Below are 21,426 nucleotides of genomic sequence, written 5' to 3'. Positions count from 1 at the left end.
AGTTTTGTTTTTCAGGGCATAACGCCTCTGTCTGTGGTGGTTCCTGGTGCTTCCCTATCCTGGTCCCCTCTGGGGTTCCACATACTCACTGGCTGGCTTTTTGTGTCTTTTCCTTTGGTAGCTTGCTGTCAGTGACTTCTTGTCTTCCTGCTATCCTTCTTCCAGAGTTCTGTTCCCATCTCTCATCTGTGGACTTTGCCCCGCCCCCTTCTCTTTGTTTTTGTAGACCTGTACTTATTCCTTTATAATCATTTTCATGAACAGAGAAGCCTGTGTTCGTTTTGTCTCATTTAAATGGAAGTTGAAGTCTTTGGGCAGAGAAAGTGGGAAGTACGTCTGACTTCCACCCCAAACGCCACATTCCCCACTCCTGTAGGCTATCTAGCCCTTGTTCCTACCCAGTTGTAGCCACTGTCGTTAATAGGTGTCCTTCCTAGTCATAAGTGTCCATGGAAAAAGATACGGTTTGTTCAGTGATACGGTCCGTTATTCCCTTTAAGTACTGTTTAATTGAGTATCATATACCTTGTTTTATTTATCCAGTTACTTCCTTGGAACGTTTAGGTGGTTTCCAGTTTTTCCACTGTTGAAACCCTACTGCCGCATACATCCTCTGATGTGTTGCCATGTGCAAAAGAGCGAGCTGTCTCTAGGCCACCACTTTGCCACCTTTGCGTGACATGGCATACTTGGGGTGGGGCAGGGAGGTGGAGGTTCTGTGTACAGCTTGACTGCTAACCAGAGGATGACAGTTCGAAGCCACCAGCTTTTCCACAGGAGAAGAAAGTGGCAGCCTGCTTTGGTAAAGATTTACAGCCTTTGTAAAGATTTATAATGTTTCTCAAACTTGTAGGGTCACTGGGAATGGGAAATGACTCATCAGCAGTGGCTTTGATTTGGGTTTCTATAGAGCAATAGTTCTCAACTTTCCTAATGCCGCAACCCTTTCATACAATTCCTCATGTGGTGACCCCCAACCATAAAATTATTTTCGTTGCTACTTTATAACTGTATTTGCTACTGTTGTGAATTGTCATGTAAATATCTGATAATGCAGGATGTATTTTCCTTGTTATAAATTGAACATAATTACAGCATAGTGGTTAATCACAAAACAATGTGTAATTATATATTGTGAAATATTTGTGTTTTCCGATGGTCTTAGGCGACCTCTGTGAAAGAGTCGGTCGATTTCCCCCCCCCCCCCCCCCCAGGGATTGCGACCCACAGGTTGAGAACCACTGATAATAGAGTGGTGAAAAGACTGCGTTAAGCTTTCTTATATTTTCTGTGTCAAAGAGAATAGAACTTGTATAAAATTTTCAAATAATTATTTTTGTTGCTGAAAAATAAGCTTTCTTACCATATTTATGCTTGCGACGTATGCAACTTTTAATGATGACGTGTGCTCTCTACATTTTTGACATGGGTACATAAATCCTTAATAATTATGAAATCCAAAATGGTGTGAAAATTGTTTGTTTGCTTGTGCTTTTTATAACTCATTTGTCAGAAAACCCTGAGGGCAGAGGACCCACTAAGCAAAAGTATAGATTTATTTGTGTTTGTTGCCTAATCAGTAATGAACAATTTCACATTTTCTCACTACATCAGAGATTCTGCTGCTAGGTCTGGCTGGCATCTGTCTTTTCTTCCAATCCCCACATTACCTTCCTACAGAATCAAAACCTCTTTTCAATTTTCCAGTCCTTGACAGGCACAGAACACCCAGATAACAAAGTAAGCATGAGCCGCCTTGTGCTTGCTTATTAATCTGTAGTGAACCAGTTTCACATGCTGGGCAAGTCTGGGTACACCGTTTTTTTTCTCAAATCATCTGACAAAACCGATACAAGGGTATGTTTAGTTGACTTATTTCGCTACTATAATCATATACTTTATTTTTTAAAATTTTGATGTGTTTGATTATGGGGGTGCTGGTGTTGATATACTATATGTATACCCTTTTAAATCTGAAATTTGTAATTTCTAAAACACATCAAGGCCCGAAGAATGTTCAGATGAGGGATTGTAGGCCTGTGGTCACTATCGACTAGAAATTATACTTACAGAATTGGGTGGCAGTGGATCGGATAAAAATTGTTAAGTTTGTGATAGATGGAGACTCCTTTTTCATCGCTAATGAGAACTCAGATAACTTCTTCTCTGTACTATATGCTGGGGTTGGGGGAGGAGGAGTGTTGCACATTTTCTAAAGAACCTCTCTCTTTGTTTCACAGCTGCAAGATTGCAGTTGCTTGTAATAATGCACATGGTTTCAGAATCAATAGTTTACATCAAGTATTTTTTTAACTGACGGTGCTGTATAAACTTCATAAATATACAGGGAGAGGTTTCTGTCTTAGTGTAAATCTTAGTTACATAGCATGTTTAAAACATCATTGCAACTTGATCTCCGTTTTCAAAGATGATTTTTGGCTTTGGGTCTTTTGACTGTTTCACACACTAATGTATTTTATTCATGTTTTGCAAGTTTTAATTGCATTCATTCATGATTTCAAAGGTGTCGGTTAGATTTAGGAAGCTTTTGTTTTTTAATCCAGTTTTACTGAGCTGTCATCCACATACCACATAGTTCCCAATTAAAGTGTGGCGCTCTAGTGGTGCTTTCGGGTAAGTGCTGGGATGTTAACCACAAGGTCAGGGAGTTTCAAAACCATCAGCAACTGCTCCTTGGGAGAAAGGTGAGGCTTCCTGCTCGCACCAAGATTCATCGTCTCAGAAACCGTATAGAAGGTCACCTGAGTCAGAATCAACTTGATAGGGGTGAGTTGTTGAGGGATTGTTGTGTACGTGTACTTCACAAGGTTGGAACACCATTGCTAACATCTAACTTTTTTTTTTTTTTAATTTTAACAATTTATTGGGGCTCATACAATTCTTTTCACAGTTCATATATATACATACATCAGTTGTATAAAGCACATCTGTACAGTCTTTGCCCTAATCATTTTTTTCTCTTTTCTTCTTTTACATTTTATTAGGGACTCATACAACTCTTACCACAATCCATACATATACATACATCAATTGTATAAAGCACATCCATACATTCCCTGCCCCAATCATTCTCAAGGCATTTGCTCTCCACTTAAGCCCCTTGCATCAGGTCCTCTTTTTTTTCCCCTCCTCCCTCCCCAAGCTAACATCTAACTTTTAAATACTTTGTTCTTCTAAAAGAAACTCGGTGCCCTTTTCCCAGTCAGTCCTCAGTCTGTCTCTATGGATTTCACTAAAATGATGTTTATGACTGTTAGTAATGTATGTTATGATTTGTTGGGGTACCTGTTTCATTCAGCCCCTTTGAGTATACACCTAGAAGTAGAATTACTTGGACATCATGACTATGATAAGCTTCTTGAGGCTTTGTTGTCCAAAATATTGGAAAACTTGTCTGTTACATTACCACTAGCAGTATATGAAGGTTCCATTTTCTCTGCATCCTGGTCCACTCATTATTGTGTCCCTTTTTAATTCTAGTCAGTTTATTGATATGAAGTGCTATCATTGTGGATTTGATTTGCATTTCCTTGTTGATTAATAGTAATATATCAGGATACTTATGAGTCATAATTGTTGTGATGGTAGTGGGTTTTTTTTAATTGATGAATAATGTTGAGCATCTTTCCATGGTATATCTTCTTTGGGAGATATGTCTATTCAAATCCTTTTTGTCCCCCTTCCCACCCTCCCTCCTTCATAAATAGTATAATTCATATAACATAGAGTTCACCCATTTTAAAATGAGACATACATAAACCACATGAATGAATTTGAGGCTCACAGTTGTAGCCCTAATCCAAGAACAAGTATTTCTTATGACCTGGCCCAATGTTGACTAAGTCCACTTGGAAGAAGCACACCAGCTTATGTAATCCAAGGATTGTAAATAATAAAATCCCCAACTGGAGAAGGGGGCCGTTTTAGCGCTTACATTCTAAACACCCAGTTTGCAGAAGTCATTGTCAGTTAGAGCCCAAAATCTGTTTGCTAGGTTCCCACATGGATTAAGCCTCTGGCCAGTCCCCTCTGACCATAATCCAGATATGTGAATAAAAGTTGTGCTACAGGGAACATTATAAATTTTCCATTATGGCAGGTGTAGTTAGGTTAAAGTGTTTTACCCGTACCGCTTGAGCTCCCCTTTGACCCACTTTAAAGTTGTTTCAATTTTCTGGGGTTTTTTTTTCCTTTTAGGTTTTTACTCTTGGTTTTTATTTAATTTTGTATGATTTTTCTATATATGAACTATAGGATAGGTAAAACTGTAGAAACACTGGCTTAATAATTGCCTAGAGGTATGGTAGGGAGGTTGGGGAGCAAAGAGGAGCTAAAATATGAGAAAGAAGAAAATTATCTGAAATTGATTGTGGTGGTGATTGCACAATTCTTAATATTATTGAACTATTAAGTTTTGTGGTATGCAACTTACATGCCAATAAAAGTATAAAAGCAAAAGTGTGTAAGCTATTTTTGTGGCCCTTTTTGTTTTTTCATATAGAGTCAAATTTTTCAAGAAATCCTGTTGAAGTTTGTTTGCTTTTTTTTTTATTGTGTGGACTCTACGTGTCTGTTTGGAAAGAATTGACATCTTTTTTTTTTTAAAACAGTTCACAAGAGAAAAGCTTGTAGTTAGTTCAGGGAAGAATTGACATCTTTAAATGTTGGATCTTCTTAATCAAGAAGTTAATGTTCTGAGGAATGCTGGTGACATAGTGAGGTATGCAGTGAATTACTAACTACAATTTTCAGACTGAACTCAACTTTAGTGGTTGGTGTATAAATTTGAATAATTATTATATTACCAAGACTTCTTTATATGTGTTACAGATATTATCTTATAGACAGTATTGTACTTCAAGACAAATCTAGAGATGTTCATGGTGATAAAATAAATGAGTTTGTCATTCCTATAAGCACAGTAAGCTATATGGTTGTCTGATTCACAATGGCCATTCCCAATCCATTTCCCTTTACTAATGCCTAGGATATTGATGCTATTTCTTCTCATTTTGAGTTATGCCCTATCAGTAGGTTCCAAAATGAAGGTTCCAAAAGATTTACTCAGTCTATGTCATTGTGGTTGACTTGGCTTTTAGAAGTCACCTCCTCCTCACTTGTACTGAGCATCCTGAGTGGCTCATATCCAGCATTGTATCTGCCAGGGTTCCATATGATCCGTGAGGATTTCAGTGGCTAGCCCTTCAGAAGTAGACCCTTCTTCCTAGTCTGCTCTTAGTCTAGACATTATTCTGAGATCAGTTCACCTTGGATGATCCTGCTGATATTTGAAATACTGATCACATGGCTAGCTTCCAGCATCACAGTGACATGTAAGCCACACAGTAGGACAGAGACAAGTGGTTATTACTCAGTGGTCTCCAAATTCATACATGTCATGAAGTGTTTCATGATTTCATCATCTTTCTTTTTACAGTGCATCGTGTTCCACTGTGTGTATATACACATTTAATGTTTATCTGTTTTTTTCAGTGATGGGCATGTGGCTGTTTTCATCTTGTTGTGTATAGTGCCTTATTAAACATGGGTGTGTGCATGTCTGCTTATCGAGGGATTGTCATTTGATCGTATTTTTTACAAGTCTATTTATGAATATCATTGCCCAGAAATGTTACCAATTATGTTGCTCGTTATTGTTAGGTGTTGTCACATCTATTCCAACTCCTAGAGACCCTATAAATAACAGAATGAAACACCACCTGGTTCTGCGCCATTCTCACAATTGTTCTTACGTTTGACTCCATTGTTGTAGCCGTTGTGTCACTCCATCTTCTAGGGGGTCGTCCTCTTTTTCACTGCACCTCTACTTTACCAAGCATCATGTCCTTTCCCAGGGACTGGTGTCTCTGGATAAAATGCCCAAAGTATGTGATACGAAGTCTCACCATACTTGTTTCCACAGAACATTCTGTCTGTACTTCTTCCAGGACAAATTTTGTCCGTTCTTTTGGCAGTCTATGGTACTTTCAATATTCTTTGCCAGCACCACAATTCAAATGCATAGATTTGGTTTTTGGCTTTTCTTATTCATTGTCCAACTTTCACATGCATATGTGAAAAATCACCATAGCTCCTGGGTGAGGTGCCCCTTAGTCCTCAAAGTAACATCTTTGCTTTTCAACATTTGTGTGAATTTATCCATGACAGTGTGTCTTTTGATGTCTTGACTGCTGCTTCCATGAACAGATTATTGCTTAAGAGGATGTTTATCTGGATCATGTGTTCTAGCCATTTGCCAAGTAGATGGTGCTTTACAAATTTCTGAATATTCCATAGACCATTTGTGTGTGCCATATGAAGGGAGCAGGATTTGTTGTGTAATCTCTTATAGGAGGACCAAACAGAACAGCTCACACATGAAAGTGTTTTGTATCTTTTTATACACACCAGGGCACTTTATTGAGCTTGCTGATAGGTGGAGATAGATGCGCAAGCGGCTGTGGACAGGAGTGAGGGCAGGCAGGGCTGGAGGGTTCAGGGCACAGCATGGTGCAGTGGCTAGTGGCCTTGCTGGCCCATCCTCTGTGACAGGGCTTGGAAGCTCATCACTGTGCCCATGGCGAGAAGAATGATGAAAATGAGGATTCCCAGGAGGCCGTGGACCGTAGAAAAGATGTTTAGGTACTTGGTGGTGGCTCTGGGCCCCGATCATGTCTCCCACCGTCTTCCGGTCCCTGGGCTTCATGGAGTAGGCATAGACTTTGCAGCCCAGGCAGCAGCAGTTGAGGAAGAACATGTTGAGGGACCGGACGATGTGGTTGGGCACCTGGGGCTCACTCTGGATGTTGATCACGGTGACTGCCTGGAGGTGACGGGCTCACCGTGGCTGTTGATCACGGTAGACTACATGTGGGTGGCGTTGTATGGGGCCTGCAGCCCACCCATCTTGAGCTCCTCTTGAGCCATCTCCTGGGTGTAAGGACACAGACTTTTTTCTTTTGGTGATTCTCTCTCAGGAACTCTACTGGCTCTTAGGAAGCGCTGGCTCTCCTCGAGGGGGCTGATCTTCACATGTCAAATCTCAGAGCAGTCAGGTTGCGTTCCTGCCCACAGGACTCCCGGGATCTCTGCACATCTTACGGATATGGTTGGGTTCCCACTTCATAGTCAATAAGACAAGTGTATAAATAGAAAGTCATATATGAGGGTCTTCAAAGCAGTTTTATTCATAATGATCAAAACCTGGAAATAACCCAGAAGTTTTCAAAAGAGTAGATAAGTAAATGCTTACCTATAAATAGCAGTAAACTGCTGATACTTAGAACAGCTTGGATAAATTTCATAAACATTAAACTCAGTTGAAAGAAGCCAACCACAAATGAGAATACATTCTGCATGACTCTTATTTATATGAAAACCAGAAACAACTCATTTAGGTGCTAGCAATCAGAGCGATGATTTGTTCAGTTGGAGAAGGGTAGAGATTGACTAAGAAGGGGCACAGGAGAACGTTTGTGGAAATGTTCTATATGCTGTTAAGATATGCATCAACTGGTGAGATCTTTGCATTTCACTCTTTGTAAAGTATACTTCTAATTAAACAGAAGGCAGAATTTAAGAATATACATTTTTCAAACAGTAAATATCCTTCCTATTTGTGTCCCCTGGTCCCAAGAGAGCTAAGCATATTTGAGTGCATGCCCACTGCTGCCCTCGAGGCCACTCTAAACTCACAGTGCCCTGTGGAGGGTTTTTGAGGCTATAAATCTTTATGGGCACAGATGGCCTCATCTTTCTCCCATGAAGCAACTGGTGGTATATAGAACCTGAGATCTTGTGATAAGTAGCCAAACACTTACTGGCTGGTGCCACCGAAGCTCTCCTACTTAATAAGACAGCACATTGATCACATTTGGGAAATGTGACACTATCATTAAGTATGCCATTGCATTCAAATAGCTGAACAATTCTGGATTCATTTTAAATTTAAACTTCTTGGCTGGGGATGGTGCAGGACCAGGCAGTGCTTTGTTCCTTTTTATGTAGCCTTGCTCTAAGTTGGAACTGACTTGATGGTACGCGTGTGTGTGTGTGTGTGTGTGTGTGTGTAAATTCAGCAATTGAGAAAGAAAAGCTCTCACAACTCACTACCTAAAAAGTGGTGCTGGCTAAATTTAGGCTGCTCCCCGGGTCAATGCATAGAACATGCCATCAGCCAGATGTTCCTATTGTACCACTTCCCAACCACAGCCTCCTTTCTCCCTGGAAAGGTCAACTACTATCCTGGCTTAATGGAAGTAATTTTCTTTCTTTCTTTTTTTTAAAAAACATTTTATTAGGGACTCATACAACTCTTATCACAATCCATACATACATCAGTTGTATAAAGCACATCTGTACATTCATTGCCCTCATCATTTTCAAAGCATTTGCTCTTTACTTAAGCCCTTTGCTTCAAGTCCTCTTTTTTCCCTTCCCCGCTCCCCCCTCTCTCATGCGCCTTTGATAATTTATGAATTATTATTTTGTCATATCTTGCCCTGTCTGGCGTCTCCCTTCACCCCCTTTTCTGTTTCTTGTAATCGGTTCCCTCTTTCCAACCCACTCACCCTCTACCCTCCCAGTATTGTCCCTCACACCCCTGGTCCTGAAGGTATCATCCACCCTGGATTCCCTGTGCCTCCAGCTCCTATCTGCACCAATGTACATCCTCTGCTCTAGCCAGACTTGCAAGGTAGAATTCGGATCATGGTAGTTGTGGGGGGGATGAAGCATTTAGGAACTGGAGGAAAGCTGTATTCTTCATCGGCGCTACATCGCACCCTGACTGACTCATCTCCTCCCCTAGACCCCTCTGTGTGGGGATCTCCAGAGGCTGACAAATGGGCTTTGGGTCTCCACTCTGCACTTCCCCCTTCATTCACTATTGTTAGATTTTTTTTTTCTGATGATGCCTTATACCTGATTCCTTCGACACCTCGTGATTGCACAGGCTGGTGTGCTTCTTCCATGTGGGCTTTGTTGCTTCTGAGCTAGATGGTCACTTGTTTATCTTCAAACCTTTAAGACCCCAGACACTATCTCTTTTGATAGCCGGGCACCACCAGCTTTCTTCACAACTTTTGCTTATGCACCCGTTTGTCCTCGGCTATCGTATCATGGAGGTGTGTACCCAATGATATGATTTTTTTGTTCTTTTATGCCTGATAACTGATCCCTTCGGAACCATGTGATCACACAGGCTGGTGTGTTCTTCCATGTGAGCTTTGTTGCTTCTGAGCTAGATGGCCGCTTGTTTATCTTCAAGCCTTTAAGACCCCAGACGCTATCTCGTTTGATAGCCGGGCACCACCAGCTTTTTTCACCACATTTGCTTGTTCACCCACTTTGGCTTCAGCGGTTGTGCCTGGAGGGTGAGCATCATAGAATGCCAATTTAATAGAAGAAAGTATTCATGCATTGAGGGAGTGCTTGAGTAGAGAGGCCCAAGGTCCTTCCGCCACCTTAATACTAAACCTATAAATATAGGCACATAGATCTATTTCCCTATCATATATATATTTGCATATGTACATGTCTTTGTCTAGACCTCTCTAAATGCCCTTTGTCTCCTAGCTCTTTAGTCTATATATCCCTTGACTTTCCTCCTGCCCCACTATCATGCTCCGTCCCCACCTGAGTTGCAGCTATACCTCTTCGTTATGTTACCTTACCCTTGATCATTCCCTACCAGGCCTGCCACTCCCCCCTCACCACCATTTTGAATCCCTTGTTGTTCCCTTTGTCCCTGGGTTTGTTAACACCACTTCCTTAACCCCCACCCCACCCCATCCCAAGTCCCCCTGGAACTGTCGGTCCTGTTGTTTTTCCTCCAGATAGTTCATCCAGCCTGTCTTATTTAGACAGACCTGTGGAGATAATAACATGCACAAAAACAAGACAGAGGAAAACAAAGCAACAGTAAAACACATCAAGAAAGAAAAGCTTGTATTTAATTCAAGGATCGTTTGTTGTCCTTTAGGAGTGTTTTCCAGTCCAGTGTGTTGGGGCACCATGCCCTGGCCCCAAAGTCCACTTTCAGCATTCCCTGGGGACCTTGTTGCTCCATTCCCTTGCTGTTCTGCTGCAATTCCCACACTGTCTCCGGTGCTCTCCCCTGCAGAGCCATGGGTCAGTGAGGGATGTCATGTCTCATAGTGGGGTTGGCCATGTGGTCCTCTCCGTGGACTGACTGCTCTAATTGGGGTCATCATCCTCACGGCCTGGTGGGCCTGGATGTGCTCCACTCTGTCCTCCTCCTGCTCCCGTGTGCTCCAATCAGATACGTCCCTCTCCCGGAGCTGCAGAATCAATGTCCTTTGAAACAAATTCTTCTGGGGGGAGGGGCAGGCATCCACTTAACATTTGGTACTGGGGCCAGCCTCCCAGACCTCTCTACTGGTTCCCTACTGCACGCTTTACATGCCGTAATGTTGCATTCACACCTTGAGGCACTGGGTTGAAGTCTGGTCCCTCTTTCCCTGTGGAGATATAAACAGTAACCTCCCCTTGGGTGAGTTAGTGCCCCATGCCCCTGCTCCCCTTTTCTTCCTTATTCATCCTTTTATTTTCCTTTCCCCACCTCCTCCCCAGTTGTCTACCATGTGCATCCCTGGATTTGATCTGGTCTCTGCCATACTACACGGTCCTCACCCCGAGAATGTTTGTATACAGTAGCTTTTTCCCTATGCCCCTTTTGCATTTTTTTTTAATGCTTACCTCAGCGGGCTCATGTTGTACTTGTCCTTTTGTGCCTGACTTGCTTCACTTAGCATGATTTCCTCCAGTTCTTCCCATGCCGCTATGTGCTTCATGCGTTCATCACTGCTTTTTAGTGATGCATAGTACTCCATTGTATGTATATACCAGTTTTTTTTCTGGTTGTTTTTGTTTTACAGAGACTGTGATGGTTTATTCACATATGTCATGAAATGAGGTTTGGATATATATGTCATGTTTTACTATCTCTTTTTACTTCAAATTCGACTGAATGTTAGCCCGTACTGCTGCAGGATGAACTGTGCTTTCCCTGATAATGGCTGAAACTGGAGGACATGGCAAAAAACAACAAACCAAACCTGAAGTCATACATGTTTGCTATTTCGTTGGTCTTCTTATATGGAACAAAAAGTAAAGAGTTCACAATACCACCATCAAAGCATGCGTTTCAAATTTATGTTGGACTTCGGCTTTCAAAGTAATTTCTTTACAATGAAGCCACCAACAGCTGAAGTCCCAGGTCCGTTGCTTCTTTCTGGCGAGAAATCGGCATGATGTCTGAATCCGAAGGGCTGCTCGGGGTGAGTTTCAGAGGTGGGACAGACTAAGGGAAAGCAGCCTTTTCCATGTCAATCCTGGAGGTCAGCTGTAGAGGAGATCCCATGCTCGATGAAGAGGGAAAGTGGCTGCATAAAAGAGGCAGGACTACCTGCTCCAGGACATAACATGGAAATGCTTGTCAAATCCTGAGTTCAGAAGTTTTGTTTTCTTTCTGAGATGCAGAAAATATAAAAGCACCTAAAGATCAAGGAAAATGTTCTGATGATGAGGAAGCCCACACTCCGTCGGACGCGGGACTCGATGGGCCCCGAGGCGCACCTCACTCCGCCATCTTCGCTCCTCTATACCACAGTTTTTTAATCCAAACGTCAGTTGATGGAAATTTGGGTTGCTTCTAGCTCCTTGCAATTGTGAACTATGCTGCAATGAACATTGGAGCACAGATGTCTGGTCTTGGTTTGTGTCTTGCCTCTTCTGGGTATATGCCCAGTAGGGAGGTTGCTGGGTCATATGGTAACTCGATTTCCATCTGTTTTAGATACCGCCAGATTGATTTCCATAGTGGCTGTACATACTTACAGGCCCACCAGCAGTGGATGAGAGTTCCTGTCTCCCCACAGCCCCTCCAACACTTGTTGCTTTCTGATTTTTTGAATTGGGCTACCTTTGGGGGTGTCAGGTGGTACCTCATTGTTGTTTTAATTTGCATTTCTATTATGGCTAAAGATCGGGAACATTTTCTCATATGTTTGTTGGCCATTCGGATTTCTGCCCCTGTGAAGCTTCTGTTCAAGTCCTTTGCCCACCTCTCAAGTGGGCTATTAGTTTTTTATTTTTGGAAGCTAGCAGAGTATTGTAGATTTTAGTAATAAGGCCTTTGTCTGATGTGTCATTGCTAAAGAGGTTTTCTCAGTCCGTGGACTCTCTTAATACTCTCTTGGTGAATTCTTTTGATATACACAGGTGTTTTATCTTCAGTATATCCCATTTGTCAATTTGTGCCTCCTCTGTGTGTGTGTGTGTGTGTCCATCCCTATTTCTGTTAGCCTGTGTATTCCCTGTGCCAAAGTTCTCAAGTTGGTCCCAATTCCCTCATTGATGACCCTAAGAGTTTGGGGTTTAACTTCAAGGTCAGAAGTCATTTTCTTGCTTTAACATTTTCTACCTGTTTTTTCTTCCCTAATGATACAATTTAAATTTGCCTGGTTTTGGACTTATTTTTACAAATGAAATTATTATAGTGTATATTTTTTTGTGTCTGGCTTCTTTCAGTCAACATTTTATTTTTAAGATACTGGCTTATTGCAAGTAGTAGTATTCATTCATTCATTTGTGTTATAACTGGGTAATAGTCCATTCATGAATACCTGACCATTTATTGATTCTACTGTTGATGGAGAAAAGTTTGAAGTTGTCAAAAATTCTATTTTACTTGGATCCATAATCATTGTTCCTGGAAGCAGCAGTCAAGAAATAAAATGATACTGTATTGCACTGGGAAAATCTGCAGAAGCCCTCTTGGAAGTGTTAAAGAACAGAGAGATGTCTGTATGTCCCTTTGAAGACTAAGGTAAACCTGACCCAAGTCATGGTGTCTTCGGTCCCTTCTCATGCATTAAGGAAGACTCGAGAAAAATTGATGCCTTTAAATTACAGTGTTGATGAAGAATACTGAAAGTATCTTGTACTGTAAGGACCACACGTAAATCTGCACTTCATATACTTTGGACACATTATAAAGAGATACAGCCTCTGGAGGACAGGGAAGGGACACAATGTACGTGAAGAAGGGGAAGACTATTAACCAGATGGACCGACACCGTGGCTGCAACCTGACTTTGAGGAAGAGGCTGGAACAGGCAGTTTCACTCTGTAGTGTGTAGGGTTGCTGAGTCAGAGCCAACGTGATGGCATCGACACCACACTGTTGATGGCCACCAGTTGGGTTGTTTCTTGTTGAGTCTTATAGTAATAATAATATTGCCATGACCAATCTTCACATGCTTTACAATGTCTAGACACTCGGATAAGTGTTTTTCTAGGGACTCCAAACCTAGAAATGATATTGCTGGGTCATAGAATGTTTGTTTATATCTCAGCTGTACCAAACTATGTTCTCAATTGGTGGCAAACATATTTGTACATTTGCTAATGGTTGAATCGGGTTGCTGTGTACCTGTTTGGCTTCCTGGTTTAACACTCAGCATTGTCAGCTTTAATTTGAGCTATTGTGGTATCTCATTGTGATTTTAATTTGCATAATCTTTTTTCTTGTTAAAGAAGTTTTGTCAGGTTTTTTTCTTTATATGGCTTTTTATACTTCATATTTGGGCTGAAAGGTATTTACCGAAGTTTGTTTTTTACTAACCGTTTACTTTCCCACTTGGTAGTATGTCAACCTTTGATACTACTTTCACTCCTACTGACCGCAGGTGCATGGTTTCCCCCAGTCTTGGCAGGATTGGAGTTTAGGGGTCAGTTTTGCCAATGTAATAGATTTCTTTCATTTGTTTAGTGAGTATTTTATTTTAGTTTGACTGAGATTCAGAGATTAGATTTGTTTCATCATTCCGAAAAGCTGGCAATTAATAAACATTACAAGATTAGTGTTAAAAATATTCTTTAGCTTTCAATCCTAATGAGCATTTTTAAGGGCAAGTTGGGGGTGTGGGGCCTGAAACTTTAAAATTGTATTCTTTTAAAAAATTAAAGTCAGCATTGCTTTGACTTAATTTAATGAAAACAGTATAGTAAGTAGATCAAGGGAACCTTAACAATGATGAGTAAAAATTTTGTTTGTTCCCCTTAGAAATTTATGGTATGTTTTTAAAAGATAGAACCAGGATTTTTACCTGCTTTACTTCATATACTCTTAATCTCAAAGACGCTCCTCTCCCCCTCCAACACAGTCCTCTTAAAACTTATCTTTGCTCTTCCTCCCAGTCTGCAACGTTCATTCACATTCCTTCTGTATTGGGAAGTGTGGGGCCGCTCCTTGACAGTTGTGGTGATGGTGGTAGGTGCCTTCCGTTGGTTCCTGCTCACAGTGGCCCCTTGTGCAGCAGAGTGAAACACTGCCTGGTCCTGTCCGTCTTCACGGCTATTACCAGGGCTGAGCCTCTTGTTGCAGCCACTGTGTCAGTGCATCTTGTCCAGATCCTTCCTTGGAAATTAGGTGAGGAAGGTAGAGCCGAGGCTTTCTTGTCGACTCTGCCCTCACTCCCAGAACCGGAGCATTTCCTGTTGGACTGTAGTCTGGCTTGTTTGTCCATCTTACTTATAGGCATCGCACACCCTTAAAGAAAACTACAGTTTCTACAAGTGTGGAATGGAATGTTCTTTCATGTTTGCACTTACTACAAACCCCTCCTGCCACGTTATCTGTTTAGTAGCTAATTTCTTTTAAAACCTCATTCAAGCAGCACACCCCCTTGCAAGTCTTGCCCCCTGATGCTTTCTGCCTACCAGCCCTCTTCCCAACTGTGTCTCCTGCACGCCTTCTTCCGAACTGATGCCCTTCTCTGTATGCACCTTTGTATTGCAGTCCTTTCGATTTTCTGATTAATCTCCATGGTGGGAGGGGTCCTGGTTCTCCTCCATGTGTCGTCCCCCCACCCTGAATTGTCAGGGTCACTGTGTAGGATGCAGGCTTCCTGTATGGTGATTGCAGTATATTTCCTCCTCAGTTTCTAATCTGAGTTTTAAAGTGAAAGTTTTGGAGTGGATGAGAATAATCAATATCTGAATATCTACTCCTAAAAATGTGAAGGAAGATCAAATAATTCAATTACAAGGCATCACTGATATTGAAAGGCAGGGGGGCGGGAGGGACTTGCGTGGTGTGGCGTATAGGAAAACCCCACCAAACCTGCTGTTGTTGAGTCCATGTCCAGCTCGTAGTGAGTTCCCTACAGGTCAGAGTAGTACTGCTACCACATCTTCCTCTCACATAGCAGCCGGTGGGTCTGAACTGCCAGCCTTTTGGTTAGCAGCCAGGCACTCAACCACTATACTACCCACACCCCTGGTAGCTTATAGGAGGCACCCCATACATATTTAGTGAATGATTTGGATATAAAATTATATCTTAATGATGTATATTTGAAAACAACTTACTAAACAAAAGGTCCATTAGAAAGGATGTCACTATCTAGACTGTATTCTTCTAAGTCTCCCTCTTCAGAAAGCACACGGAGTTGAGTGGTTGATAGGCTTGCAAAGGAACCTGGGTGGGCAGTGGTTAAGTTCTTGCCGACCTGAAGGTTAGCAGTCGGAACCCACCAACTATTCCATGGGAGCAAAGACCTACCGTTCTGTTCTTTAAGGTCACTATGGGCCGGCATGGACTTGGTGGAACATGACAGCATGCACTGAGGATCCATAGGGTTTTGCTGACCTGAGTTGTGCTTTGCTTCACAGAAAGATGCCCTGCAGTGGTCTCGAAACCCAGCTGGGATGGAGGGAGAGGAGCCTGAGGACACAGCTGATGCAGAGAGCTGTGGGTCCAATGAAGCTAGCACTGTGAGTGGGGAAAATGATGGTAAGTACCCTAGCAAGACCGCTGAAATACCGCAACAGTTCCCAGGAACTAAGCTGTATTTTCCTCTCTTCCAGTGTCTCTTGATGAAACATCTTCAAATGCATCCTGTTCCACAGAGTCTCAGAGTCGGCCTCTTTCCAGTCCCAGGGACAGCTGTAGAGCTTCCTCACAGGTGGGGAGGCACACGGGGACTAGGAAGTTGTGACAGGCTGCTGCTTCTCTGGATCCATGGCAGTTACTACTGCTGGAGAGGGGAAAGATGTGCTCTTCTTCCACTCGAGACTGGGTGACTTTGTTCACGGGCATCTGAGGGAGGCACATAACACAAGGCAGAGCAGTGAGAACATGAGCTTGGACGTCAGATAGCCCTCATCTTTCATTTTGGCCCTGCCACTTTACCGCTTTGGGACCTTACCTGTAAGATGTAAGAGAATACATACTCCTCAGTGCAGGGTGACGATGGGACGATGAGATGTTGCATGTAAAAAGCTTGGCATGGTGGCCAGCACGTGGCTCCGTAACAGTCACTGCAGCTGTGAGCACCAGTGCTGGTCTGGTTGAACGCAGACTCTTTATTGTCACCAGGGATTCATTGGGAGAGAGATATCAAGAGGGAGTCCGGTTGTGGTTGTACCCCTGCAGATAATCACAACCAAAGACCGGTGGCTATCAAGTTGATTCCCACTTACAGCTCCCCTATAGGACAGGGTTGGGACTACCCCTTAGGGTTTCCAAGACTGAATCTGTCTGGGAGAAGCCAGCTTCAGTGTAACTGGTAGGTTTAACCACAGACCAGTTCTTACAGTTTTATTAAATTCCTCTTGGATTATAGGCAAGCAAGCAAAAGAAAAAGACTGGGGTGATGCTCCCTCGAGTTGTCCTGACTCCTCTGAAGGTAAACGGGGCCCACGTGGAATCGGCAGCAGGTACGTGTGCATCATGATCGTGGTGTCTCTGCCTCAGGCCTTGGGCCTGTTCCCTCTCTGCCATTTTGACCTCAACCGGTTAGCCCCAGTCAGGAGCCACACCCTGGAAGGCAACATGCTGTGGTGGCGAGGCCTAACTTAGTCCTAGCACCAGGCTCTGCCATGTGCCTGCAGCTTTCCCACACAGGATAGTCACGAGGACCCATCCAACGGCATCGTGTACACTTTAGTCATGTGAAGTGGTGGCGTGGCATCTTTAGGGAGGTATTTGCAAGCCTGACCATGAAGGGGTGATTTCTGACAGCCCCAGGTGTGGCTGTAGAAGCCCCTGGAGTTGCAGCATCTCTGGGAGAAGTGGGAGGAGTGAGCTTGTCTGAGACCCCTGTGTGCGGCCTATGAAACTTTTGACCAGTGCAACCTGTGCCTTCAGGGTTTTTGGGCCGCCCCGCTGATGGTGAGAGTGGCAGCCCGTCAAGCAGCAGCAGTGGTTCTCTGGCCCTGGGCAGCGCTGCTATTCGTGGCCAGGCCGAGGTCACCCGGGACCCTGCCCCGCTCCTGAGAGGTTTCCGGAAGCCGGCCACAGGTGAGTGTCTTGACACTTGTTTCTCTGCCTGTGCAGGGGCCCAGCAGGCCTAGCCAGGAGCTGTTGTCTTCTCCAATTCCCTTACTAGCTTACTAATTGGGTGGCTCTCTGGTTGACCTTGTACTTTGCTTATTGGACATCTGCTAAGCTTTGGACAGAGATGGCACCACAGTGGTCCTTGTATGTTCTGTCTTGACCTAGTCTGGTGCCTGGCATGCTGCATGGTAGGGGGGGGGGTGATGAGGGAAATTGGTTTGTCAGCTTCTCAGTGAAGATCCCAACATGCATTTGTTATCCTTTGGTGGGATCCTGCCACGTTTGGTTTTGCAACATCTGCAGTTTCTATCTGATTTCCTCTCCCTGGCTGGCCTAGTCAGTATGCTGAGTAGAAGCACAGGTTGAATTTTGGGGGTGCAAACAAATTTAACAGCGCTGCACCCCCTCATCATCCCCTGCCCCCTAGTAAGACATTTGCATTAAGCCAAGAAACTATGCTGTTTGTGCTTCTAGGGTTGATTTCTTATAGGCCACACACTTTTTGTTTTTGATATTTGTCCATGGCCACATTAAACCATTGAAACTAGCTGCGGCTTCTGAAAATGAGGATAATCCATTGCCCAACTGGGAACTGGGTGTGTGGCCTTGCTGCTGCTTCAGCTCACTGAGCAAGTCACTGACAGGCCTCTGTTCGTAGTTCTCCATTAAGAGTAGCGCTCGCCTAGACTTGTGTGAGAGGTACTGGCATTTCGGTTGGCTCTGAGCAGCCCTCAAAACACTTCAGCCTAGAGAACAGGTAGCTCGGCCCTTTGTCACAGAAGGCTTCGGCGGGTTTTTCTCCAGCACACTAACTGCTGTTAGACAATTCTGTCATTCCTCCCACTGGGCTTGGTGGAGCTTGTTCTCAAGTTTTGAAGAGAAGCTGAGAACCTGCCCTTTGCCTGTTTTTTTCCAAGGAAAGAGTGTCCCTTTCAGGTGGTGACACAGCATGGCCCCCTTTTTCTGAGAGGACAAACCCAGCTGTGTCTTGGTCACCTGAAGGAGTGGTTGCCCAATTCCAATTGGGGTGGATTGGGAGATGAGTTGAGTGTATGGTGCTGCCCCGGCATTTTCCTTGCAGTTGGCATTTGCTGTTTGCTATTCTCCTTTGTGATGAAAATGCATACCTCCCTTCTCGTGCTTCAAAAATCACAGGCCAAATGAAACGCAACAGAGGGGAGGAGATTGATTTTGAGACTCCCGGGTCCATTCTGGTCAACACCAACCTCCGTGCCCTGATCAACTCTCGGACCTTCCACGCCCTGCCGTCCCCCTTCCAGCAGCAGCTGCTCCTCCTCCTCCCTGAAGTGGATAGACAGGTGTGCCTGGGCGACTCTTCTCGGGCTCCCATTGGGTGAGGTTTTTTTCCTAAGTTCATTTCATTTATTGTTGTCTTCATCCTTCTAGGTGGGGACAGATGGTCTGCTGCGTCTCAGCAGCAGTGCACTGAATAACGAGTTTTTCACCCATGCGGCTCAGAGCTGGCGGGAACGCCTGGCTGACGGTAAGTAGCCTTCATCCTCTTTACCACCTTGTAGGTGCCCTCCTGCTATTTAAAGGCCAAGCTCCATTTTTTGTCAGTCTCCTCTTGATCGCTCAAGGGCTCTTAATCTAAACCACCCTCAAGGTCAACAGTTTGAAACCACCGGCTGATCTGGGGGAGAAACCAGGCTTTCTACTCTCATACAGAGTTAACAGCCTCAGAAACTCACAGGAGCAGTTCAACCCTGTGCTATAGGATCACTCTAAGTCAGCTTCTACTCCAGCAGTGAGTTTGAAAGTCACCTCCTGCAAAAGGACAAATGAATAAATGTGCCACCCATTGTAAAAAAGACTCGGAGTGTGTGGAAGGGACTGTCCCTTTAACTGGGGACTTTGGCCAAGTGTTAGCATATATACCTGCCTCTTGTCTCCTCTTCACTCCCTCTTCTTCCCCACTCATCCTGGCTGCAGGGAAGGTGGCAAAGGGCACAAAGAGAAGTCAGCAAAGGGGACGTGTGGGTATGGGTGGGTGGGAGCCAACGAGCTGTGGTAAGACGGGTGCAATGTTATCTCCCAGGGAAGTTAATGAGGGTTTTCACTGGTGTCTCCTCAGATCGGTAACCTGCCTGGTGTGTGCCCAAATTCCAAGCTATCTCAGGGAAAGCAGCTGTTGAGCATGAGCCATATTGTTTGCATAAACGTGGCACCTGAGCTTTAGGTGGAGGGAGCCTTCTCCAAAGCCACGGTCTCAGATGCCAGCCAAGGGCCAACCTGGGAAGCAGACCTTTTCTCTGAGAAGCTGTTGGCCCCGCTGGGTAACCTGGTTAATGGTAGAAGGAGTGGTTTATCACCTTTTTCTTTCTGGAAATCCACTGCCTGCTACTGGATGGCTAGTGGCTGCTTCTGGGGAAGCATCACTCTCCCATACGTTGGACAAGTTAACTCTGTCTGTCCTAGGGATGAACTTGCTATGAGAGGGCCTCTGCAGGAGACAGCATATTCAAGTCCTTGCAAGTCATGTGTACTTTGAAAACGCATGATGTGGTAGACTTGATTGTTCCCAAGATGGGAGTTAAGAGCCTGGTGTTGATGTGTTTGAAACCACCAGGAGAAGATGAGGCTTTTTGATTCAATAAAGAGCCTCCGAAAACCCACAGGGCCAGTTTGATCCTGCCCTGTAGGGTCGCTATGAGTCGGGATCAACAGCAGTGAGTTAAGGCAGTTGTTACTAACCTGAATGGACTCACTAGACTAGGCTTCTCTCACTCCAGGTGAATTCACTCATGAGATGCAAGTCAGGATGCGACAGGAGATGGAGAAGGAAAAGAAGGTGGAGCAGTGGAAAGAAAAGTTCTTTGAGGACTACTATGGCCAGAAGTAAGGCTGGGCTCTGGGGGCGCTGAGGCAGGGCACACTTGGTGTTTGGCCAGCAATGTGGAGATGGCAGTCCCTCTGCCCATTTTAGCTAATGCCCTTCAGAGTGCGGCTTGGGGGCATTCTACTCTGGCCTTAGCACCGCAACAACTTCTTTTGTGCCTGTTCCGCTCGGAAAAGCCTGGAAATAAAGTAGGTGCACCTTCTCTTTCCTGTACCTGATGATATCATGTGGGTTGATTTCAGGTTGGGTCTGACCAGAGACGAGTCCCTGCAGCAGAACATGGGCCAGGAGGAGGCTGAACTCAAGAGTGGCTTACGTGTCTCAGGAGAGCCAGCACGGCTACAACGTGCTCTGGCCACCCGGCAGCAGCGTGACAGCCATTTCAAGAAACGCTCTCGGCCAGATCTCCGAACCAGAGCCAGAAGGAATCTATACAAAAAGCAGGAGCCAGAAGCTGCAGTGGTGGCTAAGGACGGGAAGTCAGTGGCAACAGACACACCTCTCCACAGGGACGAAGAGGCTGAAGCTGACTCAGTGGGGGTGAGCAGTTCTCACCTGCCAGTCGTGTCCTCTCCAGCACCTGGCCCAGAGGGGCCTGAAGTCCCAGTAGAGCCTGCGGTTTCCCGGATCCAGACTGAGCCAGGAGATTTGGCATGTGCCTCTGCAGCTGCAGATAGAATTCCTAGCCTGCCTCAGGAGACTGTGGACCAGGAGCCCAAGGACCAGAAGAGGAAATCCTTTGAGCAGACGGCCTCTGCGTCCTTTCCCGAAAAGAAGCCCCGGCTTGAAGATCGTCAGTCCTTTCGTAACACAATTGAAAGTGTTCACACCGAAAAACCACAGCCCACTAAAGAGGAACCCAAAGTCCCGCCCATCCGGGTAGGTCACTGATGGCTTCCTGTCTGCCCCAGAGTCTGCATCTCTGGGGGCGATAGGCCCCTTGAGTCCTCTGCAGGCACCTGAGTGAATTGCAGGGGGGCAGATAATTTTCTATAGGAGAGGGCTTTCCTTGGTGTGCTCTTAGAGGGTCAGGGTCATTCGGAAGTTTTCATCTTGGTGGGTGGTATTGACATCCTTGCTGTGGGGCCTCACGAAGGCCTCCTAGAAGTGAGCCAGATAGGGGGATCTTCCAGAAGAGTGTGGCGAACCTCGTTTCACAGTGAGTCTTAGGTTTTAGGAG

At 44.5% G+C, this 21,426-nt stretch overlaps 1 protein-coding gene across 3 annotated transcripts in view; it reads left to right on the top strand.

Annotated features, from left to right (window-relative positions):
* ASXL1 (ASXL transcriptional regulator 1) overlaps positions 1-21,426 on the top strand; it is an 82,183-nt gene that overhangs the window by 56,138 nt on the left and 4,619 nt on the right. For all 3 annotated transcript variants that reach the window (XM_075563797.1, XM_075563795.1, XM_075563796.1), the window contains 8 exons: positions 15,721-15,841; positions 15,916-16,013; positions 16,674-16,767; positions 17,198-17,350; positions 18,542-18,705; positions 18,794-18,890; positions 20,140-20,245; positions 20,489-21,125. In XM_075563797.1, the coding sequence (XP_075419912.1) occupies positions 15,721-15,841; positions 15,916-16,013; positions 16,674-16,767; positions 17,198-17,350; positions 18,542-18,705; positions 18,794-18,890; positions 20,140-20,245; positions 20,489-21,125 (1,470 nt within the window). The remainder of the gene's footprint in view (positions 1-15,720; positions 15,842-15,915; positions 16,014-16,673; positions 16,768-17,197; positions 17,351-18,541; positions 18,706-18,793; positions 18,891-20,139; positions 20,246-20,488; positions 21,126-21,426) is intronic.

Source organism: Tenrec ecaudatus, chromosome 12 (assembly GCF_050624435.1).
Source record: "Tenrec ecaudatus isolate mTenEca1 chromosome 12, mTenEca1.hap1, whole genome shotgun sequence".
Lineage (NCBI taxonomy): Eukaryota > Metazoa > Chordata > Mammalia > Afrosoricida > Tenrecidae > Tenrec > Tenrec ecaudatus.
This window is presented reverse-complemented; position numbering and strand designations above follow the sequence as displayed.